Here is a 21,075-nt window from a genome sequence, read left to right on the forward strand (position 1 = left end):
GGCCCTCTTTACATGAAGTTGAAACATTAACTGTATTTAAGAAATCATCTTTCTGGGAGCTTCTGCTCTGTGATATTTTTCCTGTTAGGTTATAGGTTGAAATCTGAGATGAATCAATATCAAACTGCAACACTGCAAGGTATCAAATCAATATAAATCTATCTGTACTGTATGGAACTGTTGACCATATAGTATATCTAGAGTACATACACATCAATTTATCAATGATTGATACAGCATACACACCCCTACTCATTATACTGTGGTTTGGTTCAAGTGATACTGTGAGTGAAAAGGAAAAAGCTATAATATAGTTATTCAAAATGTTGCCTTTGCACTGTGTCTACATGAGCAACCTCCAAACAGCCTCAGTCAATAACGGCTGTATCTATCTGAGCTTGAAGATGAAAGCCCGACACCCCAGGAGGGAGGACAGCGGCACATCAACCCTTTCTTCCTGCTGGGGGAGTCGAAGCGTTATCGACACACAGTATTGATGGAGTCCAATAAGTCACAGCACTGTATGGCGGTTTATGGCATAGCACGCTTCCGTAGAGAAAGTCGTGAACCCTTGAAAGAAAAAGTATTCTCTGTGAAGTCCTCTGGTTCCTTCACCTGTTTCCTGATGAGGCCACAAGGTTTTCAGACCTGATGGATTACACACATATTATCAAAAGCCCTCTGAGGGCTTCGTTACAGGATGCCAGCTAATAGACAGACTGTGATTTAATGATGTTACAACCGCATTCATGCATGGATTCCGTTTTTGTATTATTAGCTGCTGTCCTCACACATTAGGGTCACTTCGATGTGGAAATGGTGCAAAACCTTTTTTTTTAGATCAAAGTGAAAATACTTTGATTTCACTGAACAAAGGATGACAAGGATCTTGGACCATAATTGTGTTCTTTAAACATATACAGGAATAAGTGGGATAATCCATTTCAGGAAGATGAGAGAAGGTGCAGCCAGCAATTTAAACGCTGGAAGGGAAAATTTGATAATTGGTGGTGTAATAAATGGGTTTTGAGACATTAGACAGTCTGACATAGTCACTGTATTCATATTAAGGACAAACAAAAAACAACACCGTACACACCTGGTAGGTCTCGTTGTTAGACACCAGTTCATAGATGGGCGCAGCCTTGGTGATCTGCAGTAGGACGGGCTCGGACTGCTGCCGCCCTTGTGCCGCCCTCGGGCTCATGTGGCAAAGGTGGCAGGAACGCGGGCACTGGCCCTGGCTGTTGCAGTCCATACGCACGCCGGCCGCCATGCGCTTGGCACCTGTGTCCAGCAGACTGGCGATGTATGCAGGGTAGGTCAGGGTCCTGGGCTCCTTGTCGCGCTCCTCGGACTCCTCTGACGGCGAGTTACCTTAATGCACAGAAAGGAACTGGGTGATTAACTGTCACTTGCCTGGTTAAACCATAAATGCACAACAGGTTTCCACACGTCCTTACAAAATTCACTCAGCCAATACTCACAAAGCAATTGCAGCAAAATCACAAAACTAAAGTACAAAATAACATAAAAACAAGTCTAAAAAGCTCTTATTTTATTTATGCTATTATTGATAATAATTCTATATATCAAATAGATAGATGGTTTGATCATTTTTTCCAGAGGGGTTAAGGGAGTCTTCTGTTTATGTCTTCTGTAGCAGTATGGCAGAACTACAAAGCTTTAATGTGTTCCCACATTGCCATACCTCTCTTCTGGAGATGTTTTTGGCTTTTCTGCATCACAGACAGAATACATGAGTGTAAATATATGGGCCACAGCTCAAGAGCTTTGTGTTCCCTCGAGCAAAGAAGATGAATATCAAAACTGGTAATATGTGAACTGAACAATGAAACATTAACATTGTATTAATGTGACTATTGCTCTTGCGCTTTTAATGATTTCCCCCCCCTGCTCATGTTAAACAACAACAAATACATAGTTATACAGAATAAACCTCTAAAGGGTTTTTCCCTCCTTTTTCTTACAGTAACAATAAGTAACTTCATTACTTGGTTTTAATTTAGATTACAACACATGAAATGTATGATTGTTTCATCTATTCATTACAGAAAGGTTACAGTCTCCTTATTGATCCACACACATCTATTGTGTTTAATTATTCATTCAACTTTTACAAATTTTAACTTTTTGTTTAATCTATCGCTGGATGCTTCCTTTAGTGTGCATATCTGACTGAGAGACGACTTCAAAAAAGACACTACCTCCTGTTCCCAAACTTCAGTGTAAAACATCTGGGAGCCCACTGACTTGAGAACTGACAGATGTGCATATTTTAGTCTCCTAAAGCAAATACCAACACCTTAAAATCTACTGAAACAGTGCAATCAAGTAGTGAGGCTGAACTGGGGAAGATGTAGTCTCCTTCATTCAAAGTCTCCCTTCATTTCACTCACTGAAAATGCTGAGGAAAAATAACATCTACTATAGCTGCTGAAACTGATTTGCAAACCTGTAGGGGCAACTTTTAGCTTTTGCTCTTAAGCACAATAAAAAAAACAGCGTTCCAGAAGTCCTTGATGCCATTTAACTGTCACTGGAAATCTGATTAGGGAAATTGAGATGGTCCATTTGCACAACAGACTTGTCTTCTGAATGACTCAGAAAAGAGATCAGAGCCTAGAATAGAACCTGGAGACACACCACAAAAAGGATTTAACTGGGAAAAGAAACTACCTGAAATATCCTCAAAGATAACTTCTGTTTTAGATAGAATAATAGTATCTGTTGGTCCAAGACAGCATGAAGGTTCAGTTGTACAAAATTACCTGAAACAGAGCGGCCTAATTTGGGGTCCACGGACCAAGTTTGACAAGCTTGTTTTTATTCCAATTATTCTGTTATTATAAGTCCTGTAAATTTCGAACAGCAATTACATTGGCCTACATCTTATTAGAAGAGTTATAGTATTCTCTCTCTCTCTCCTGCTACTGTTCATGCTGTTAGTGTGTCCTACGTCACTGACTTTGGGCTGTCAGTCAAGACAGAAGAGAATATTCAGTGAACATTTGGCAAGACGACTGTTTTTGACAACACTTTCTGCAGAATAATAAAAGTATGATATAGATTAAAGAAGTGTGCTTTAATCACTATGAATTAGCATTTTAGTAATATATGTAAATTTTCTGAAAAACATAAAAAACTATTTTGGGCTCATGGCCTGCATCCAGATTGTTTTTTGTCCTTTTATAGGAAGTAAATTCAGCACCTCTTCTCCAAAACCTGGCTATAATATTTTGAAATAATGCAAAAGGAAAAGCTTAAGATACGGATATTGGAAACTGGAGCCCTCTAGATGCTTGTTACCTCAGCCCCGGGCTATAGTGTATTTTCTTAGATACTACACAGCTCATCAGTCTGAGTGGTTGGTGGGTATGAATGTGAACGTGGTGGGGTGAGAGTGGGACTAACTAACCTCTTGCCTCAAGGTGAAAATGTCCGGTTTATAGATTTAAGGGAAAGTATTTTCCATTGCTTTTATTATTTATTTATTGCAGTGACTGAGCAGCTTTTATGGGCACAAACAATACACTCTCGAAGAAGGAATTATGGGTTATACAGTACATTGCAATTGTAATGTCTCTTATTTTTGTTCAACTACAAAAACGAGACGTACAAAGTTGATTATTGCAAAGGTTTGTTCAATGAACTTTTATGCAAATATGTGAATCATTACTCCTCATTAAATATTTGTCTCGGAGTGGGATTTCTACTTGCAAAAGAAGTGAGAAGTGAGAAAGGAAACTGTGCTTAATGCAGAACTTTGACTCTATTTTTTTTTTTTTTAAAAGGGGGATTTTTAAGATCAGCATTTTGGGAGACTGCTTGGATGTGAGCAAACACAGGCAATTTCAAAGCTCAAGCACCAATTAGGTAATAGGCTTGTTTCGGGAGCTGCCTTTGATGGAAGACAAGTGATTTTCTGAGCCATGGGATGACGGGAAAAAGTGTGGACGCAAGCTCAGGGACCAACGCGAGCACAACAATGAAGGTGAAGAGAGGACCTTTTTTTGAGTGTATAATATAAAGAATTCATTTGCATTATTGTTTATCTTTTGTGTTATCATTCCTTCAAAACGATCTTTTGCACACACATTATATCTCAGACTTCGGTGATAACTATACAACTAAACAGTCAAATACAAGAGCCAGTTGTTCAGCATGAGAGTCAAATTGTTTGTGTGTGTGTGTGTGTGTGTGTGTGTGTGTGTGTGTGTGTGTGTGTGTGTGTGTGTGTGTGTGTGTGTGTGTGTGTGTGTGTGTGTGTGTGTGTGTGTGTGCGCCTGAATGTTGGTGATTTGACATTAAAACAAGACGAAGGATGTAAGTGCCACAATAACAGTATTCAGTGTTTGCGTTTGTGAGGTCACCTCTTTGATTTTACCTTATCTCCCACCATTTGAGTAATTTTGTTTCACAGGTTTTCAAGTAATGGTGTGATTGACAAGTTACATGAATTTTAATTCAGCTCAATGAAGGCAGATCAAAATGCTGTCAGGAAAGAAGAATGTAAGACAAATACAGTAACTCTTAATTGGATGAGGAGGAATGCAGAGTTTGTTTTATTTATTTATTTATATATGTATGCTTTCAAGTGCTATCAATATTTATAACAGTGTGTCATATAATAACATGAAAACACTGTGATGACGCTTAAACTGACATTGCATTGTTTACAGCCACAGCACGCTCTTTACAAAAAGTTTAAAATCCCTATTTTTACTGCTGCTCATCACCAGATAGCACATTTAAAAACTCAGCTAATTGCACTCAAGTACAGCGAAGCATTCAGCAGCTAAAGATTCCCTCAAAAAGTTCACCATGTCAACTTAACCTTTTAAAAACACACCTATTATTTAGGCCTCTGCTGGAAAATTGCATACCCATAATAAAAATAGTATATTTCTGCAACCACAATAAAAAAAAATTAAAAAAAAATGTTCATAATAAAGGGAACACTTGTGAGATCTGTTCAGATGTGTAAATATCAGTATATATGTCCATATTATAATAATAGTTTTGCCAAGTCTTCTCCCTGGCCTCCGATTGGGGGCCTCGACGGCTTAAAGGGTTAAACAATCACTACAGTGTTCATAATTGTTTCAGCTGCTCCCAAATGGCTTAAAAAGTGTTTTTAAAAAAAAAAAAAATTTAAGTTTAATATTGAAAGTAATAAGCAGGCTAAACCCAACAAACAGAACAGGATGCCAGAGCAAAGGACGTATTGTTGCAATAGCGGTTACCATAAAACCAGTAAAACATACAGCGAATACAACAACAACAAAAACCAGTGGACCACATTGGGGATTTTGACTTGAACTGTTTTTACCCTTGAACCTGAAGCTTTGAGGCCTTGAGACTGTGATAAGCTCTTTGCAATCAGAGTAATGTGAAGTTAAATGAGGTCTGATTAAGGGCCAAGTCACATCAGGGGAGAGCAAAACGTTCACACATCTTGGACCCTAGCAGGCATGTGCGCTTGGTGTGTGTGTGTGTGTGTGTGTGTGTGTGTGTGTGTGTGTGTGTGTGTGTGTGTGTGTGTGTGTGTGTGTGTGTGTGTGTGTGTGTGTGTGTGTGTGTGTGTGTGTGTGTGAAGAGTAAAACAGAAGAGGCAGTCTGCATGACATGAGTTCACCTGACTCATTAACGGCAATATAGAAGGAAATTAGGCTTTTGTCTGCTGTGTGTGGAGGCAGGTGGTAAGAAGTAAATCAATAAGGAATATAATGATAAAGAAAATGAAAAACAGACAGTAGTTTGAAGAGAAGTGAAATCCTGATTTCTGCTGTGTGAGCATGTTTACCAAAAATTTGCATTCACAGACCCATGTACCAGAATGTCCTTGCACTCCTAATCAGTCAAACTTTAATCCTTCCCTGTCAGACCGGCTCACTTCCCACGAATCAGCTCGCATCAGTCCATCTTCACTTGCCACCTCTTGGCAGATGAAAATTGAATGTGGCAGTTATATTAGGACAGGCGGCTGCCTTTTATGGGAAATATTGGCAATGATGAGTTCAGTTTAGTTGTGGTTTAGTTCAGGGCAAGCAGACAGGCCTGAAGACACCTGATGGCCAAACAATCACATCTACAAATTAGGGACTAAGTATAATACAGCTACAGTATGTGTAGTATGTAAAGTTATTAAATCAATACAGTGAATGTTGTTTAGAGGGGATTTCTATTGTCACACAGTTGAACTCAGCTTTGTGTTCTGCTGCTCCAGGTTGACCTGATCTGTTATGACCTGTAAGAATTATACCTCTGATTTCCAGTATCAGTATGTAAAAGACATTGCTGAGTCAGTTTATTGACTTTTCTCCATGTGTGCTATTGTTACACTGTGCTTTAGGATTTACTAATTAAAGATTTACTATCCTGTTACTGTTTTTTTGAGCTAACAGCAGACACTGGTCGTCAAAAGTAAGATAGCCTTAAACTTGCTCAATCTTAGAGTGATCATTTTTAGCCGTGCTTGCACTTTAGCTCTTGAGACAGCAATGTTGGCTGGCAGGTCAGGTGGTCAGTCTCATCGCTTTGGTCAAAAACAAACCTTTTGTGACATTTTATATGTATAATCATGGCACCCAGATGATGAAGCTCACTTATTTCTGTGGTTCCCAGACTCTTTCTCAAGGTTGACATTTTCCACTTTTGTTCAAATATCTCAAGACTCTAGTGCATAGCTACGAATGTTGGTACAACCATTCATTATTCCCAGGGGATGAATCCTAATGACTATGGAGCACCTTTGACATGAATCTGGTATTGTGATTTTAAGTGAAATTTCCTTCACAAATATGGGATGGATTGCTTTGATATTTGGTGCAGACGTTCATGTTAACAACAGAATTAGTAGTAAGTGAGAGATTTTTTTTAACTTTTTGTCAAACTTTAGTTTGACTTTTCACACAATGCCTGATGGTAGCGAACCTGGCTTCACCTGACTATTGCCCACAGCTTACGTCTTCAGCCACCCTGCAGGGTGAACCAATCAGAGATCAGTGGGTTGGGTAAGGGCTGTAGCTTCAAAATCAACATGAGCTCTACGCCCATTAGGATGCAACAGCTGGAAACAATCTCTGATGGGGCATGGTTGGATGATTCTTCTGAGTGGATTTGGGTCTGGAAATACCATCCGCACAAGAAAATGGTCACCACTAGAAATTACTTTCAAAAGAAAAAAACTACTTTCTATAAAAAGCAAGAAAAAAACTGTATAAGTAGGAGCTCAGTATTTCCTTGTGTCTTGTTAACAGTATCCACGGCTACTTCACAGGTTCCCACTTATGTTTAACCATTACAACTGCTGCTGTCTTATACATAAAAACAGTTTTCCCCTTCAGCACAGACACAAAATTGCACTCCATAACATTCTGTGAAAAGCTTCGCTTTTCTATTTAGTGAGTCACTCACCGACATCAAGAGCCACTTTAGACTCATCCAACTAGCTCCTCTGAGGGAGAGCTGGTAGCGAATCAGTGTGTTCTTATTTCCTGACAGACCGCTGTACTGTTTTTAATTAATTCCAATTTGTGTGTTAAAAATGGGTCTGATGTGACAGAGCATAGATCACTGGTCCAGCCTCAGGACACAGATTTTCCCTGAGTCACTGATTCACTGCCCAGATTTTTTTTTTTTTAAATTATTTAGCCATTTAAATTAATTTTACAAGAAAATAGTGCAGGAGTATACAATACAATACCTTCATGCAGTGTTCAAACCATTAAATAAACAACAAAAACTGCAACAAAAGTGCAAAAAAAACTGTTTACAAATGAAATTCAACCACTGATATGACAACATTATTTTTGATTGTCATGATATGCTGACAGCAAAGAGCGACTGCGTGCATGCTGCATCATGGGAAACACATGTCCTTCACAATAAAAGCACAGCAGCAGAAATTCTTTAGATTTCAAACAAATCTCTTTTTGAAAAAAAATATTTACGCACACATCCACAACCTACTGAAATGGGCCCCAAAAGTGGGTCCAGACCCACCAGTTGAGAACCACTGGCATAGATACATCACCTTGGCCTTCATACCCTAAGCTGACTTCCTTTGAACAATCATACAAACTATCACCAATTCTATATGTGAGTAGAATGAATGGGAGAGAAAATGAATGGCTGACCTTTACACACACATTTTTAGGAGAGGTGTGTGCATAAATCTCATTGTACATTAAAGTGCAAGGCTAGGGTTGACATGCTGAAGGGCATAGATTCATGATAGTGAGGGAAAGTATATGGCTTCTTTTGTATGGATGTCTCTATTTGAACTACTCATCTTCCCGAAGTGAGCAATGGGTTGTAGCTGTGAGGAATCAATGCTATTCCACCTGATATTCATGCTGTATTTTCCTGTCACACAAAAGAAAACAAGGCAGCACCGTGCTCCTCTTTGAACTTTGCTTGGTGTCTTTTTTCTGTTGTCATCGGCAACCTTTCTTTGTCTCTTCATGGTTCCTCTTTCACTCTGTCACTGAACAAAATGCGAAAATCACACCTTTTTTCACAATGCAAATACATGTGTGGTCGGTGTGAGGTGAGAAGTTACAAGTATTGTATTCCTGTTAGTAAGTTTTCCCTCCCTCTGTGTCCAAACTAAAACAAGAAAACCAATTACACCTCTCACTTTTTCTGGCACTCTCTCTGCTTTTGCATTCCCACTCTTTCTCTAACTCTTTTGCTCACATTTTTGTTTCCTCCTTATTTTCTTCCAGCAGTCTTTAGCTTTCTCTCTAAAATGTGCCTTCGCACACATATCTAAGCATTTAAACTGCTGTCATCTTCAACCCTCACACCTGAACACACATATGCTTTTAGCTTTTGACAAGCAGGATATTGCTTTGAAAAGGTCTTGAGGAAAATGCACACACACCTAAATGCAAGCACACACACACACACACACACACACACACACACACACACACACACACACACACACACACACACACACACACACACACACACACAAAGCTCATTAAAAGTAATCTGTTTGAGTCAGATGTCTCGCATGGGAAAGTGATGACAAGACAAAACAGAGAAAAATAACCTCGATATCCTCCTCTTCTGCTTCATCTTCGCAGAAATACAATTTTGGATCCAATTTTTGCAGGGCACTACCTAATTTGATCTATTTCTGACCACAGGGGTTGAGCACAGAGTACCTTTGTGAGCTGTGTGTGTATGTGTGAGACTGGGTGATGCATTTATGCTTGTGTAAACATATTTTTCAAAGTGCTGAAACGATTTAGGCGAGTCTTTACTTTATCAAAGGCTTTCATTTGTGGTTAGACATTTGGTTTGACTTTGAAGTTAGCTGCAGGTTTACAGGGAGGTAAAGAGTGTTCGTCTTTCAGTTAATATTTTTACCATTTGATTATTTGCTTATAATAAAAAAATATAATTTAGTGTAATAAAGTGAAGCACTATTATCACTATTAGCATTATTTTTAGAAAAGGAATCAGATAAATTAACTGTTGTTCCTGCCCAGCACCAAACAGCAGGCAGAAGAGGAAGTTGAAGGAAGATGAGGACAGTTGAACACTGAGCAGGAAAAAGCCAGATATCTTTCAAATCAGCCACCAGGAGAGTAAATGTACTACTATGCTAATATTACGGTGTTTTTTCTTTGACTTTATTTTGTGACTTATTTTTGAGGATACAGTTAATTCACAAATAAAGCATGTTGGTAGGACAACCTTTCTTTTTTTTTCTTTTTTATCTTTGCAATATTGTCCTAATCAGGAACATCCTGTCTCTTCTCAGTGCTGAGAAATTAATCCATGCATTTGATGGTTCCAGGCTGGACTATTGTAATTCCCTATGATCACGATGTCCCAATAACAGTCTGAAAAGCCTTCAGTTGATCCAAAATGCTGCAGTGAGGGTACTGACAGGATGTAGTGAGAAAGATCATCCTTCTCCCATATTGGCTTCCTGTGAAATCAAGAATTGAATTTAAAATCCTTCTTCTTACATATAAAGCCCTTAATGACACACCAGCATCCAGCATGTATAAAAACTCATAGGACTAATGGTAAACTTCACTCTTAGTGCCGGCTCATTGTGGTTTCTAGAGTTTCCAAAAGTAGAACAGAGGACAGAACCTTTCCAGCTCCCAGTTTTGGTTTGGGAGGAAGACACCTTCTCTACTTTAAAAATCACACTTAAAATTTGCTGGTGAAGCTATAGGCCTGTTGTCATACTGCTTCAGGCCTGGGTGGTTACCTTTTATACGATGATATTTTCAATCCTTTTTAAATAATATTTTGTTTCCTTGCTTTGTGACTGTTTTAGGACCATGTAACATGGCAATTTTACACTTGAAATAGAATAGAATAGAACTCAATTGAATTTAACTGAACTGAATTGATTGTTGGTCTTTCATTGTCAAGGGTTCCCACACACAGCTCCAAAATAGGTAACTGCTTGCTAAGATGTTAGACACGGCAAATTAGAAGACAATATATCATAATAATAACTACTAATAAAGTCAGACTATAATATTTGAGGCTTGTGCTTAGTTTGGATTCAGAATTTGGTTTAAAGTTTATTACTGTTATTGTTACTGGTAAGTTTTGCCTTGGCAATTGGGAACAATAAAGTGGAGTTCCATAAATTGTACACACCACAGTCTGTTTGTAGATCTTGAGGAGTTCTGGGCTTCAAATGACATTTTTGTAAACAGGAGGACTGACCTGCCCATCGTGACTCTGACAACGTTGTAAGAGTTCAAACACTGTACAGGAACAGGACCGCAGTAATGAGGGTATTCGTACTTTAAGATGTTTGTACCAACAGAAGACTCAGACATGGCTTGGAAACCAATCCTTGATACCAACGGAGACTTCAAACACGTCACTAAACTGTAGACACAGGACAAATGCGTGATGGCAAGCTTGCAGCACGAGCGTGTATTAGTATGTGTTTATCTGTGGGTTTGTGTGTGTGTGTGTGTGTGTGTGTGTGTGTGTGTGTTGTGTGTGTGGGTATGAAAGCGAGGGATTTGGGGCTGGTTTGACCCGTGCTGTACCAGGCAGGATGACTCATCATCTCTACAGTACACAACAGATGGAGCTCAGAGCTATTCAGATTCATATAATACCTCTCTTTCCACCCCTTCCTCCCACACTATGCTGAGATATAACTCCTGTTCATCCACCACTGACTGACTCAAGTCAGTCCTCCTGTTTACAAAAATATACTTAAATGTTTATGGCCATGAGAGAAAGAGATATTCAACCATATAATCTTCAGATGTTGTTTGTGCCGCTGTATGAGAGTGTTCTGGAATGAAAGCCTTCATTTCCTGTCTCTTGTGGGGCTCACAGATACGCTCCATTATATCGCCTTTCATCAGACCTCTTTGTGAAACGATGACTCATTAAATCACCATTCATCTTGCTAATCAAAGCACCGTGACTTTAGACTCTGACAAGATCGGTGTCATTTTTAACACACACTTTTAAATTGAATGTCTGACTTGACACCTCTGTGGCTCCTGTGTTTCCCAGCCTGAACCCATCTCTTCTCCATCCGCTGTGGACTGATACCATTTACTTAGTCCACTGACTCCAGTGCTTCAGAAGTAGCTGCTTTTAGCCACTAGATGATGCTAGTGGATCACTCACATGGTAGCAAGTTGTGGAAACAGGAGACACCCGTGTGCATGCTCCACTGTTCAGCAGACAAAAAGAGGGCAAATCATACCTAACCTTTTAAATGTGCTTGGCCGAGATGAACATTACATGGTTATGGAACGTAATCATGAGCTCCCGCTGATCGGAGAATGTCGGAAATTAAAGCAGGCAGCAGCACAGTAAATGGGAAAGCAGTGAGATGGAAAACTGCATTAAAAAGGGGGAGTTTTGCAGGGATCACACCTATTGTATGTAGAGAGGAGAAATGATAAACAGAATTAGAGGCAGCAAGGAGGAAACTGAAAGAGACGCAGGTAAACAATACTGTGGGTATGCTGTGTGTCGGCATGTGTGATACATTCTAAACTCCAAACCTGCAAAATGGAACACATCAGGGCGCTTAAACAAATCTGCGTGACAAGCAAATCTTCTCAGATGTTTTTCTCTGCATATGTGCGTGCACAGACACAGACGACTTCCCAGGCAGCTTGTACCTGATAATTCACGGCAGAGGGGCGAAGCTCTGTATCCAGCTAAGGCGAATTGTAAATAAAAAGTGCGCCACTTTCCCTCGGCTGCAGGGCCACGCTGAGATCTGGCGTAATTGTTTCTGCTTGAAAGAAAAAAGAAAAAAAAAGAGAAAAAAAAGGGGAGGCGAAGGGAGGACATTTGTTTGCCAATGCACAAAGGAGAGGGAGGGGTGCGAGCAGTGTGAATTTGAATGTTTTTGTGCAAGCGAGAAAGTGATACGTTTAAATGACTGACACAGACAGAAATGTGAAGGTGCTGTGTAGGTGGATATGAATTATGTGTATAGTCTGCAGAGCAACAATACTTGAACTCCCCTGTGAATCCATGTCAGCAGCACAATCAACTACTCCACCACAACAATCAGCACCGACTCAAAAACCCATGGATCTAAATATTATATATATTTAATATTATTATATATATATATACCAACAAATGTGTGAAACCACCCAGACTTTACCCTTCAAATTCACCCCTTGAAGCAAAGTTATCTGTAGAGACCAAGCTGTGACGAACACAACTGCATGATTTGGTGCTTAGGCAGGTCATCATTAACCTGAAGGCCTCAGTTTGATCCCTGTGTAACTATCCAAGACAAGCAAGACACTGACACGCCTATGCTACCGGCTGACCTGCTCAAACACAGGGCAAAACACATTTCCTTGTTGTATCAATATATAAATCGCTAATTTATTGTGGTAACAGCTCATTAACCTGGAATTTATCAGGAACCTCACATTAAGGAGTCAGTAATGGGGAAAGAAGGAAGCTGGGGAAACTGATTATAGTAATTTGCTTGATCGTTTACTGATAATTACTCATCTGTTTACAGGTGACGAATGGATATTTTGCCTCAGTTAGCAGTTATAGTTATTCAGCAGTCAATGTATTTATTTTTCTACAGCCCTACAGTCAGGAGTCAAATAGAGCTGATTATTTTATCTAAGGGTTGTAAATCAATCGGTTCCCTGATTCTTTCCCTTTAGAATAAATCAAATATATATAAAAAAGAGAATGAAACACGTTTCAGTGTTGAGAAAAGTAACAACATTCCTCACCTCCAAAATAACATACCTTGTTATGCTGCTGAATGTTTTCAATAGTTTCCATCAGGGTTGCCTACAAGGATGCACTGCACTTGGCAGAGGCTTTCTGTGTTAACCTTGTTGACTGGTGTGTTGCACACTTTCAGGAAGTCCAGTGTGTTTGCTGCCAGCCAGATATGCTAAATGATCTTTTGAGCTCAGTGCTGTGCCACCGGTACTGGTAGTGCAACACTCAAAGTGAGGAATGATGCTATTTGGCAGTTGTGGTGTGTGCTGCACACACGTATAAAATCAGCCATAAAACCTGGCTGAGCTATTTAAAGGCCCCGAAAACATTCACTTCATCACCATCATCAGTTCCTTACTATGAGCAATAATATCCTGTGTGCCCAAAATCAGAACAATTTTAGATATTTGACAGAGCAGATTGGGGCTCTTTGAAGTAGAAGTAGCTCAGTTAAAAAAGGTGATGTCATGTGAAGTGAGATAACAGTTAAGGCGGGGGTAGTTTGTTTATACAATATTTCTTAACTACTTTCAATCAAATCTGATCAAAATTCTGGGTGTCCTGGTGTCCAATTGGTCCTGACAGATACATTTAAATGCTTGGTTTAATCCTTTTGAAGACCTTTGTTGCATTTTGGTTTGAAACAAGTTTTCAGGATTTAAATTTAAATATTAAAATGATGGATGGCTGAAAGAAAAAGTTTTTTTTAAATATTGCCTTTGACAAAATGTCAATGATGTCTCACTTACTTTAACCAAAATCATGAACTTCTATCACCTTAATCAAGTAGGTTTAGGGGCTTATACCTAACCAATATCACATTTAATCCAAACCATCTTTTCCTCAACCTAACTGTGGTGGTGGGGTGTGGTTTGGCCGAGCTGCAGGAGGGACTGATTGGGGGAGTGGTTCAGGGAAAGGTGCCTGGAAGAGGCTTAATTAGCCCCAGCGAAATCAATGACTGATTGTCCCGCTCTTCCCTTAAAAACCCAAGCAGCAGGACCCCAGCTCTCACTCCTAGGGACACGGAAAGGAAGGCTGGTTGGCCGGCCGTGGACAGGTTGTGTGGCATGTGCTCGAATGCCCGGCAGGAGAGCACCAGAGTTAACCCTCGTGTTGTCCTCGGGTCAAAATGACCCGCAGCTGTGTTCAACCAAGTTCTATTTTATTTCTATATTTTTTATATTTTTTGGGATCATTGGTCATCATTCTTTAAAGAAACCCTCACAGCCTCCTTGTCATCAATGATCCCAAATAATATGAAAATAAAATAGAACTTGGTTGAACACAGCTGCAGGTCATTTTGATCCAAAATTTTGATCGTTTGTGTGGAATAAACAAATTGGAACATCGTACTTTGGTGAAGTGTTGTGCGTTCAGCCGATAGAACCCACAGTGACGGCAAAGATGTCTGTCACACTAACCATGTGGTTTGTAGTGCCTAAACCTAAGAAACCTTGTGTGAATCGCTGAGATACCAGCAGACTGGGGAAAAAACAGCAGTATGTGACACTCTTGGTTGAGACTAGTTTGGCCTGTCACTGCTACTCTCACAGTCATATATGTTGTTGATAACGGCTTACTGAGCTGAGTGGGAGGTGGAGGAGGGCCCTGCTAGGTTTCTGGTCAAGATGACAGCTGATAATGGCCATTTAATGGGCTGATAACATTTGCAGCAGGTGCTTCATGCAATACTCTGGCGGAAGCAAATGATTCAGATTAGGTCAGCAGTCAACTGCAAAAGCAGAATCTCAATTCCCCTCCATGTCCCATATTTCACCCTTGCAGCTATAAATAATGTTGCTTTGATTACAGTTTCCTATGAGAAAACATTCTACATCAGGAAAAACAAACCATTAAATGTATTTGTGAATATGGCTTTTCAAATTGGCAGGAAGTCAAACTTCACCTCTAAGCTTTGCCTTTCATTCACAGGCTGGAAGGGAAGGTCGAGAAAAAAAGCTCTGTGATTCTGTCTTCATAAGAAAAGCAGTGTCCTATTTTTTAGGTGATGTTGAATTTTTGTAGATTTAGATTCTACCAGGTGGAAGAACAGAATAAAACAGATTATATCACTCTGGCCATGATGTGATTCACTTTCTACCCAGCTGTCTTGAGGACTACTGTATTACCATGAAAAAAAAAATCATATCACAAATTTTGTGTGACTTGGGTGGAAAAGGTGGCATATCAATAAAAGGGAAGATGTGCTAAAGACTGATGCAAAGGATTTTTCAAATAAATATGTAAAGAGTGTGATTTTTGTGACCCATTTTAGAGTGCATGAGTGAACGGATCACAGAATAAGAAGAAAAAGATCTATTCCCTATGCTCAGTCATGGATCAACAGATAAAGAAGATGGAAAATATCTTACATCATAGCCAGGAAACCACACAAAGTAAAGTTCTTGTAAAGTTCAGCATCACTTTAATGTGACAACACATCTGCGGCATTACCTTGGCCCTGCACCCTTTTACCTTTGCAGGCTTTCACAGTCAAGCGTAGCCCGGCAAGGCCCTTCACTCTGCTCTATGCTGCTCACCCAAGCCGCCAACATAACCAGACATGCAAGAACACGCACGCGCGCGCACACACACACACACACACACACACACACACACACACACACACACACACACACACACACACACACACACACACACACACACACACACACACACACACACACACACACACACACACACAAGTTATCTACAGCAGTATCTGACAAGGCTCACTAAGCCTTGATGGAAGCTTTATGTTTAAAGCAGTATGTGGCGCATGGAGTGCTGTTAGCTAACGCTGTTTGTCTAAGTGCTGATTAAGGCTGCTGACCGCGGCCTGACAGGCCCATTAGTGACATCTCCTTCATGGACGCTGAAGGGTCCAGTAATGCTGTCTGTCTGTCAGAGTGTTTCTCTACATGCTCCCTGTACATGTTCATCAGCATCACTTTCTTAACCTCTCCCTTAGTGTACCTGCTCTCTCCGTCATCATACAATTCTGTCTCAAGCCTATGTTTTCCTGGCAAGGTCTACTGTACACAAAATGTACCGCAAATACTACAGTCTCAGTCTTTATGCATGGAAATGAGTTTTTCAATTGAATAATCCGGCATCATCAAGAGGTGAGACACAATAATAAGTTGTTCCAGTATCCATTAAAAACATTGAGGATCATATTCACTCTATGCAAGCAACATTTGAATAATGTAAGGACCTTATGGAAAATAACCCTGTTGGCATGAGAGTGAAGCTTTTAGAGATACTACTGGTCGTTGGCTGGAATTGTCATTAACAATAATGATGTGGTGAAATCTTAAAGAAACCTGTGACATTCATCACAGGAACTGACAAACTCCACAAGTAATGTTTTCCATGTTAACAAGAAAATGTGAAATTATGCAGATTTAGAGCAGCAGGTTCCAAAGGATGCACAATGCCTCTGAGGTTAAGTTTGGAAAAACATGTCAAAATATTCTAAATGGATGTACTCGTCTGTCGTAAAATGTTGATATGCAGCGTATCTACAAAAACTTGACTGCCAAAGTATTGCCTTTGATTTCTCAAAATATCTGTTCTTGAAAAATCAATGTGTAGCAGCCAAAACATGACGAAGGTTTTCTTGTAATGTGACACTCACATAGGTTATTAAAATATGGGTAAAATTAGATTGTGGTCTCGGTCAGGTGTTGAATAAGTCGAAAACCAGGACCCTTTTAGTAACTCTAAACCAAAGTCTCTTTCAACCACACAGTGGACACAAGATGTAAACATTTACCTCTGATGTCAAAATTCTGCAGCTGTAAAAACGTTGTTATTGAACCAAATTTCCATAGCAAGCATTTTAGAGAGGTCAAGACAGTAAAGACATTTAGAAATGTGATTTTTTGTTTTGTTTTTTTGTCTCATTTTTTGGATATATCTAGGCAGAACAATGAAACTCTCCATTACTTTTACATGACCTTTTTGTAATAAAAACATATATTTTTAAGTATTTATTTCTACTACAGCTCGGTCATGAAAACTACATATTAGTTAAACACTGTCCAATTTTCGAGAGATAACACTCTTGATTTTTACCCAACTATTGGCACATGTGCTGATGTTGTTCACTGATATACCGTAATACAACAATGCTGCTCTGTGTTGCATGCTGGGTAAATCATAAATATCAATCTCCGACGTAAAAGACAGACGTACTACACATCCAGCCACCACCCAGACCTCCACTCCCTTATTCACTGCCATATTGTGTGAACAGGAAACAAGCCATACAGCAGTACTGAACTTTGTCATGGTGTTCAGTTGTGACGTGTAGTTGTGCAATCTGAATGTAATTCTTTGAGAAACTAGGCTGTAGAGATAGATGGATATTTGCAATTCAACCTATAAACGTATACTCGAACATAAGGCCGTATCCACCAGACTATGGGCATGCAAATGTCACCGGTATGTCTAATGCTTTATTCTTTTTTTTAACCACGTGGTTTGTTCAGTGTTTGTCTCAAGTAGCTGTCCTTATCCTCCCCATCTGCTGCTCAGCCCACAGCGCCGTGGGTTGGTTGAGATTTATTACTTTTTCCTCCTGCATGCTTTGCCTTCAAACATTACACCACTGGCTCTTTTTTTCCTCATAGATCAGTGAATTGTTGGAGGCTATGATTCTGAGCGCTGTGAGCTCGCCTGCTACTAAAGAGTAATGTAGTAGAGCTAAATGTTTCTTGGCTGATGGTGGTCTCATGTCTGTTTCCGTTGCATCTCTGTATGAAAGAAGCACTGGGAGGCTTTAATGAATCCCGGATCCAGGAGAGAAACAACTGAATAAGGTGCAATGATGTTTAAAAGCGGCTGGTGGTTGAGGAATAACATAAAGCGTGAATAAAAAAAGGCCAGGTTTGCATTTGTAAAGCAGCGCTGCCTGAGACCTTACAAGCCTGAATGACTGTCATTGGCCACAAAATAACTCTTGCTTGACTGATGAACTTTTTCTGTGTGCTCCTTTCACAGGAATTTAAGACTGCTTTCATGTGGGCGTAAAGCAATGATTACATTCTGTTTCAATGTACTTTATATACACTTCACATGCAATTCTATGCAGGAAATTGCTCGTATTACTATTTTTTTTAATCTCAGAAAGCATTCAGATACCTTCACACAATGGATACATGTTCCATTTTCCCAATCAATCTGTTCCAAATAACCAATAATTACAAAGTGAAAACATGTTTCATTGTTAATTTCTTTTCAAATTTATGAAAAAAATAAAATTTCTCAAATTTCTTGCTGTTGCTTCAAGTTGAAGTTGGCGGTCCTGTTAGCTTTAATTATCAATAAGATGCGTCCAGAACTTGATTCTTAATTATAGTCTAACTGTGGCAAAATGAAAGGAGTCAACAATGTCCAGAAAGGCACACAGTTGTACTGTATATAAGGTCCCTCAATTCACACTGCATATCAGAAAAAAAAACAAGCGACCAAGTCCAAGAATCTCAGTAAAACTGAGGCGAGACATCGATCAGAGGGGCAAAGGTATGAAACCATTTTTAAAGCGTAGAGTGTTCCCACAGTGGCCTGGAACCAGAATGACCCCTCATAGAGCTGGCCATCCAGCCAAACTGAATAACCGAGCTCCCCTGCGTAGATGGGAGAAAACTGCCGGAGGTATAACCGTCTCAACAACACTCCATTAGTCAGGCTTTTATGAGGCAAGACAGAGGGAGATTACTTTTTTGATTAAATGACAAATGATAGCCCGCTTTGAGTTTGTCAAACAGTATTTAAAGGACTGAGAGCACAAGTAAAAATATTTTCCAGTGGTGAGACAACAATTCAACTAAATATGTAGAACTCCAAGCACTGTGTTTGGCAAACACCGGGTACATCATCTAACTAACCCTATACCTACAGTGAAGCATGGTGGTGGTAGCATCATACTATGGGAGTGCCTCCAGCAGCAGGGACAGAGGGACTAGTCAGCACTGAAGGAAGGATGAATGCAGTCAAATACAGAGAGGGAAGCCTGCTCCACAGTGCAGAGACCTGTGATTGGGCGAACAGTTCACCTTTCAGCACAACAGTGAACCAAAGCAGACAGACAAGACAACACTGGAGTGTCATCAGGACAAATCTCTCAGTTCACAGGTGTTCCCCATTCAATCTGATGGGAGGATCTGTCCGGACAAATGGGATAAACTGCCTAAATCCAGCGTTGCAAAGGTTTCTGAGACTTACCAAAGGAGCTTCTACAAAGCACTGAGTTAAAGGTCTGAATACTAAACATTTCAGTCTGTGATTTTTAATAAATTTGCAGGAGATTCTAAGAACTTGTTTTAACTTTGTCATTATGAGATACTGAGAGGAGCTAGTTAAGCAAAGTAAGAATTATTTTCTACTCCACAAAAGTGTTATAGATGAGTATAGATTAGTGAAGGGGGCTGAATACTTTCTGAAGCAACAGAATAGTAATTAAAACATTAACCACATTAACATTTCAACCACTTTAAGTTGTACTTGAAAATATGTATCACTACAGTTAACGGCAAATAAATCATTATACATGAAGCTATAAATGTCAGATGAAGACCTATTGGGAATACAATCTATGTGAGATACAGTGACATTTATACATTATAACACCTTACGGATCCCATTACAGAGTCTACAAATATCCACAATCATTGAGTAAAGTAACAGAGACAAGTTAAATTAAAACCTCTTTGGAGGAAAAATAATGAGGATGGATTTTCATTTCTACCCACTTAACACTAACAATCTGACAACACATGAACGTTCACAGAACTATTGTTGTGGAAATTACTGCTTACATTGTGTTCCGGGTGGCATATAAAGGCCAGTACACATCAGAAAGTTCATGGATGAAGATCACATTTTTTTAAATTAATATTTTTTTAAATTTAATACAGCAACACTCCAAAAGCCGAACAATTATATTAATACAAGGCTCCACAGTGCTTTAATGAAGTATTTCATTTGCATTTGCCCATAAAATAGATAAGTAAAAATGACAGCAAAATATTGCGTTGTTTATAATGATCCATTTTTACTCGCATGCAAAACACATAGCATGTTCTGCAGGTATGTCACAATAAAAGTCTCCTTTGCCTTTGTGTCCCTTAAGCTTGGACTAATGTGATTTTGATACGATATGCTACTGCAGCGACTGTCACTTTTGTATATGTACACATGCAGTTCACACACACACGTACACACTGTTTTGATGTTCATAACATATCTTCAATATTTTTAAAAGCTGTTTTAACATTTCACTATTTTAAAAAGATGTGTCCATGTTATAAAAGCTGTTTCAATGTGTCAAATTGTCAAAAGAAAAAAAAAAAAGTTTTTAACATTTTAAAACGTTTTGTCAGTATCTTAAGACCCATGCCAAGTGGTTTGCAGATACTCGGGTCTTCCACTTAATTGTCGTCCACTAGATTTAAAATCACATTAGCACAAACGGAAAGGTAGTACACATGCATGCACAGTATACATATCTGTGAAGTAAATTGTTTGTTAACAAACTCTTGACTTACTTGAACATTTTGTGCGCTCTTAAAAGTTTTTATTTAGGGGCACATGTATTCCTTGGGTAAAAGTGTAGCGTTAGCGTTATACCCCACAAGTCTTATCTATGTATTAATTTGACGCAAAATAAATAATCAAACTCTCTACAGTGGCAGAAATGCCTGAGCCCTTTGACATTTACTGCTTTTAAAGAAATCTGGTCTTTTCTTAACGATAGATTATAAATCAGCATCTTCTTGGATATTTGATCAGATTGATGTTTGACTA

General features: G+C 39.3%; 1 protein-coding gene across 5 annotated transcripts in view; it reads right to left on the reverse strand.

Annotated features, from left to right (window-relative positions):
* Positions 1-21,075, reverse strand: part of astn1 (astrotactin 1) — a 399,600-nt gene that overhangs the window by 48,429 nt on the left and 330,096 nt on the right. For all 5 annotated transcript variants that reach the window (XM_069709823.1, XM_069709824.1, XM_069709822.1 and 2 more), the window contains one exon: positions 1,100-1,377. In XM_069709823.1, coding sequence (XP_069565924.1) covers positions 1,100-1,377 — 278 coding nt within the window. The remainder of the gene's footprint in view (positions 1-1,099; positions 1,378-21,075) is intronic.

This window comes from Brachyistius frenatus, unplaced genomic scaffold (assembly GCF_029030835.1).
Source record: "Brachyistius frenatus isolate BFR_SWC_R1_liver_20210118 unplaced genomic scaffold, ASM2903083v1 Contig_85, whole genome shotgun sequence".
NCBI lineage: Eukaryota > Metazoa > Chordata > Actinopteri > Embiotocidae > Brachyistius > Brachyistius frenatus.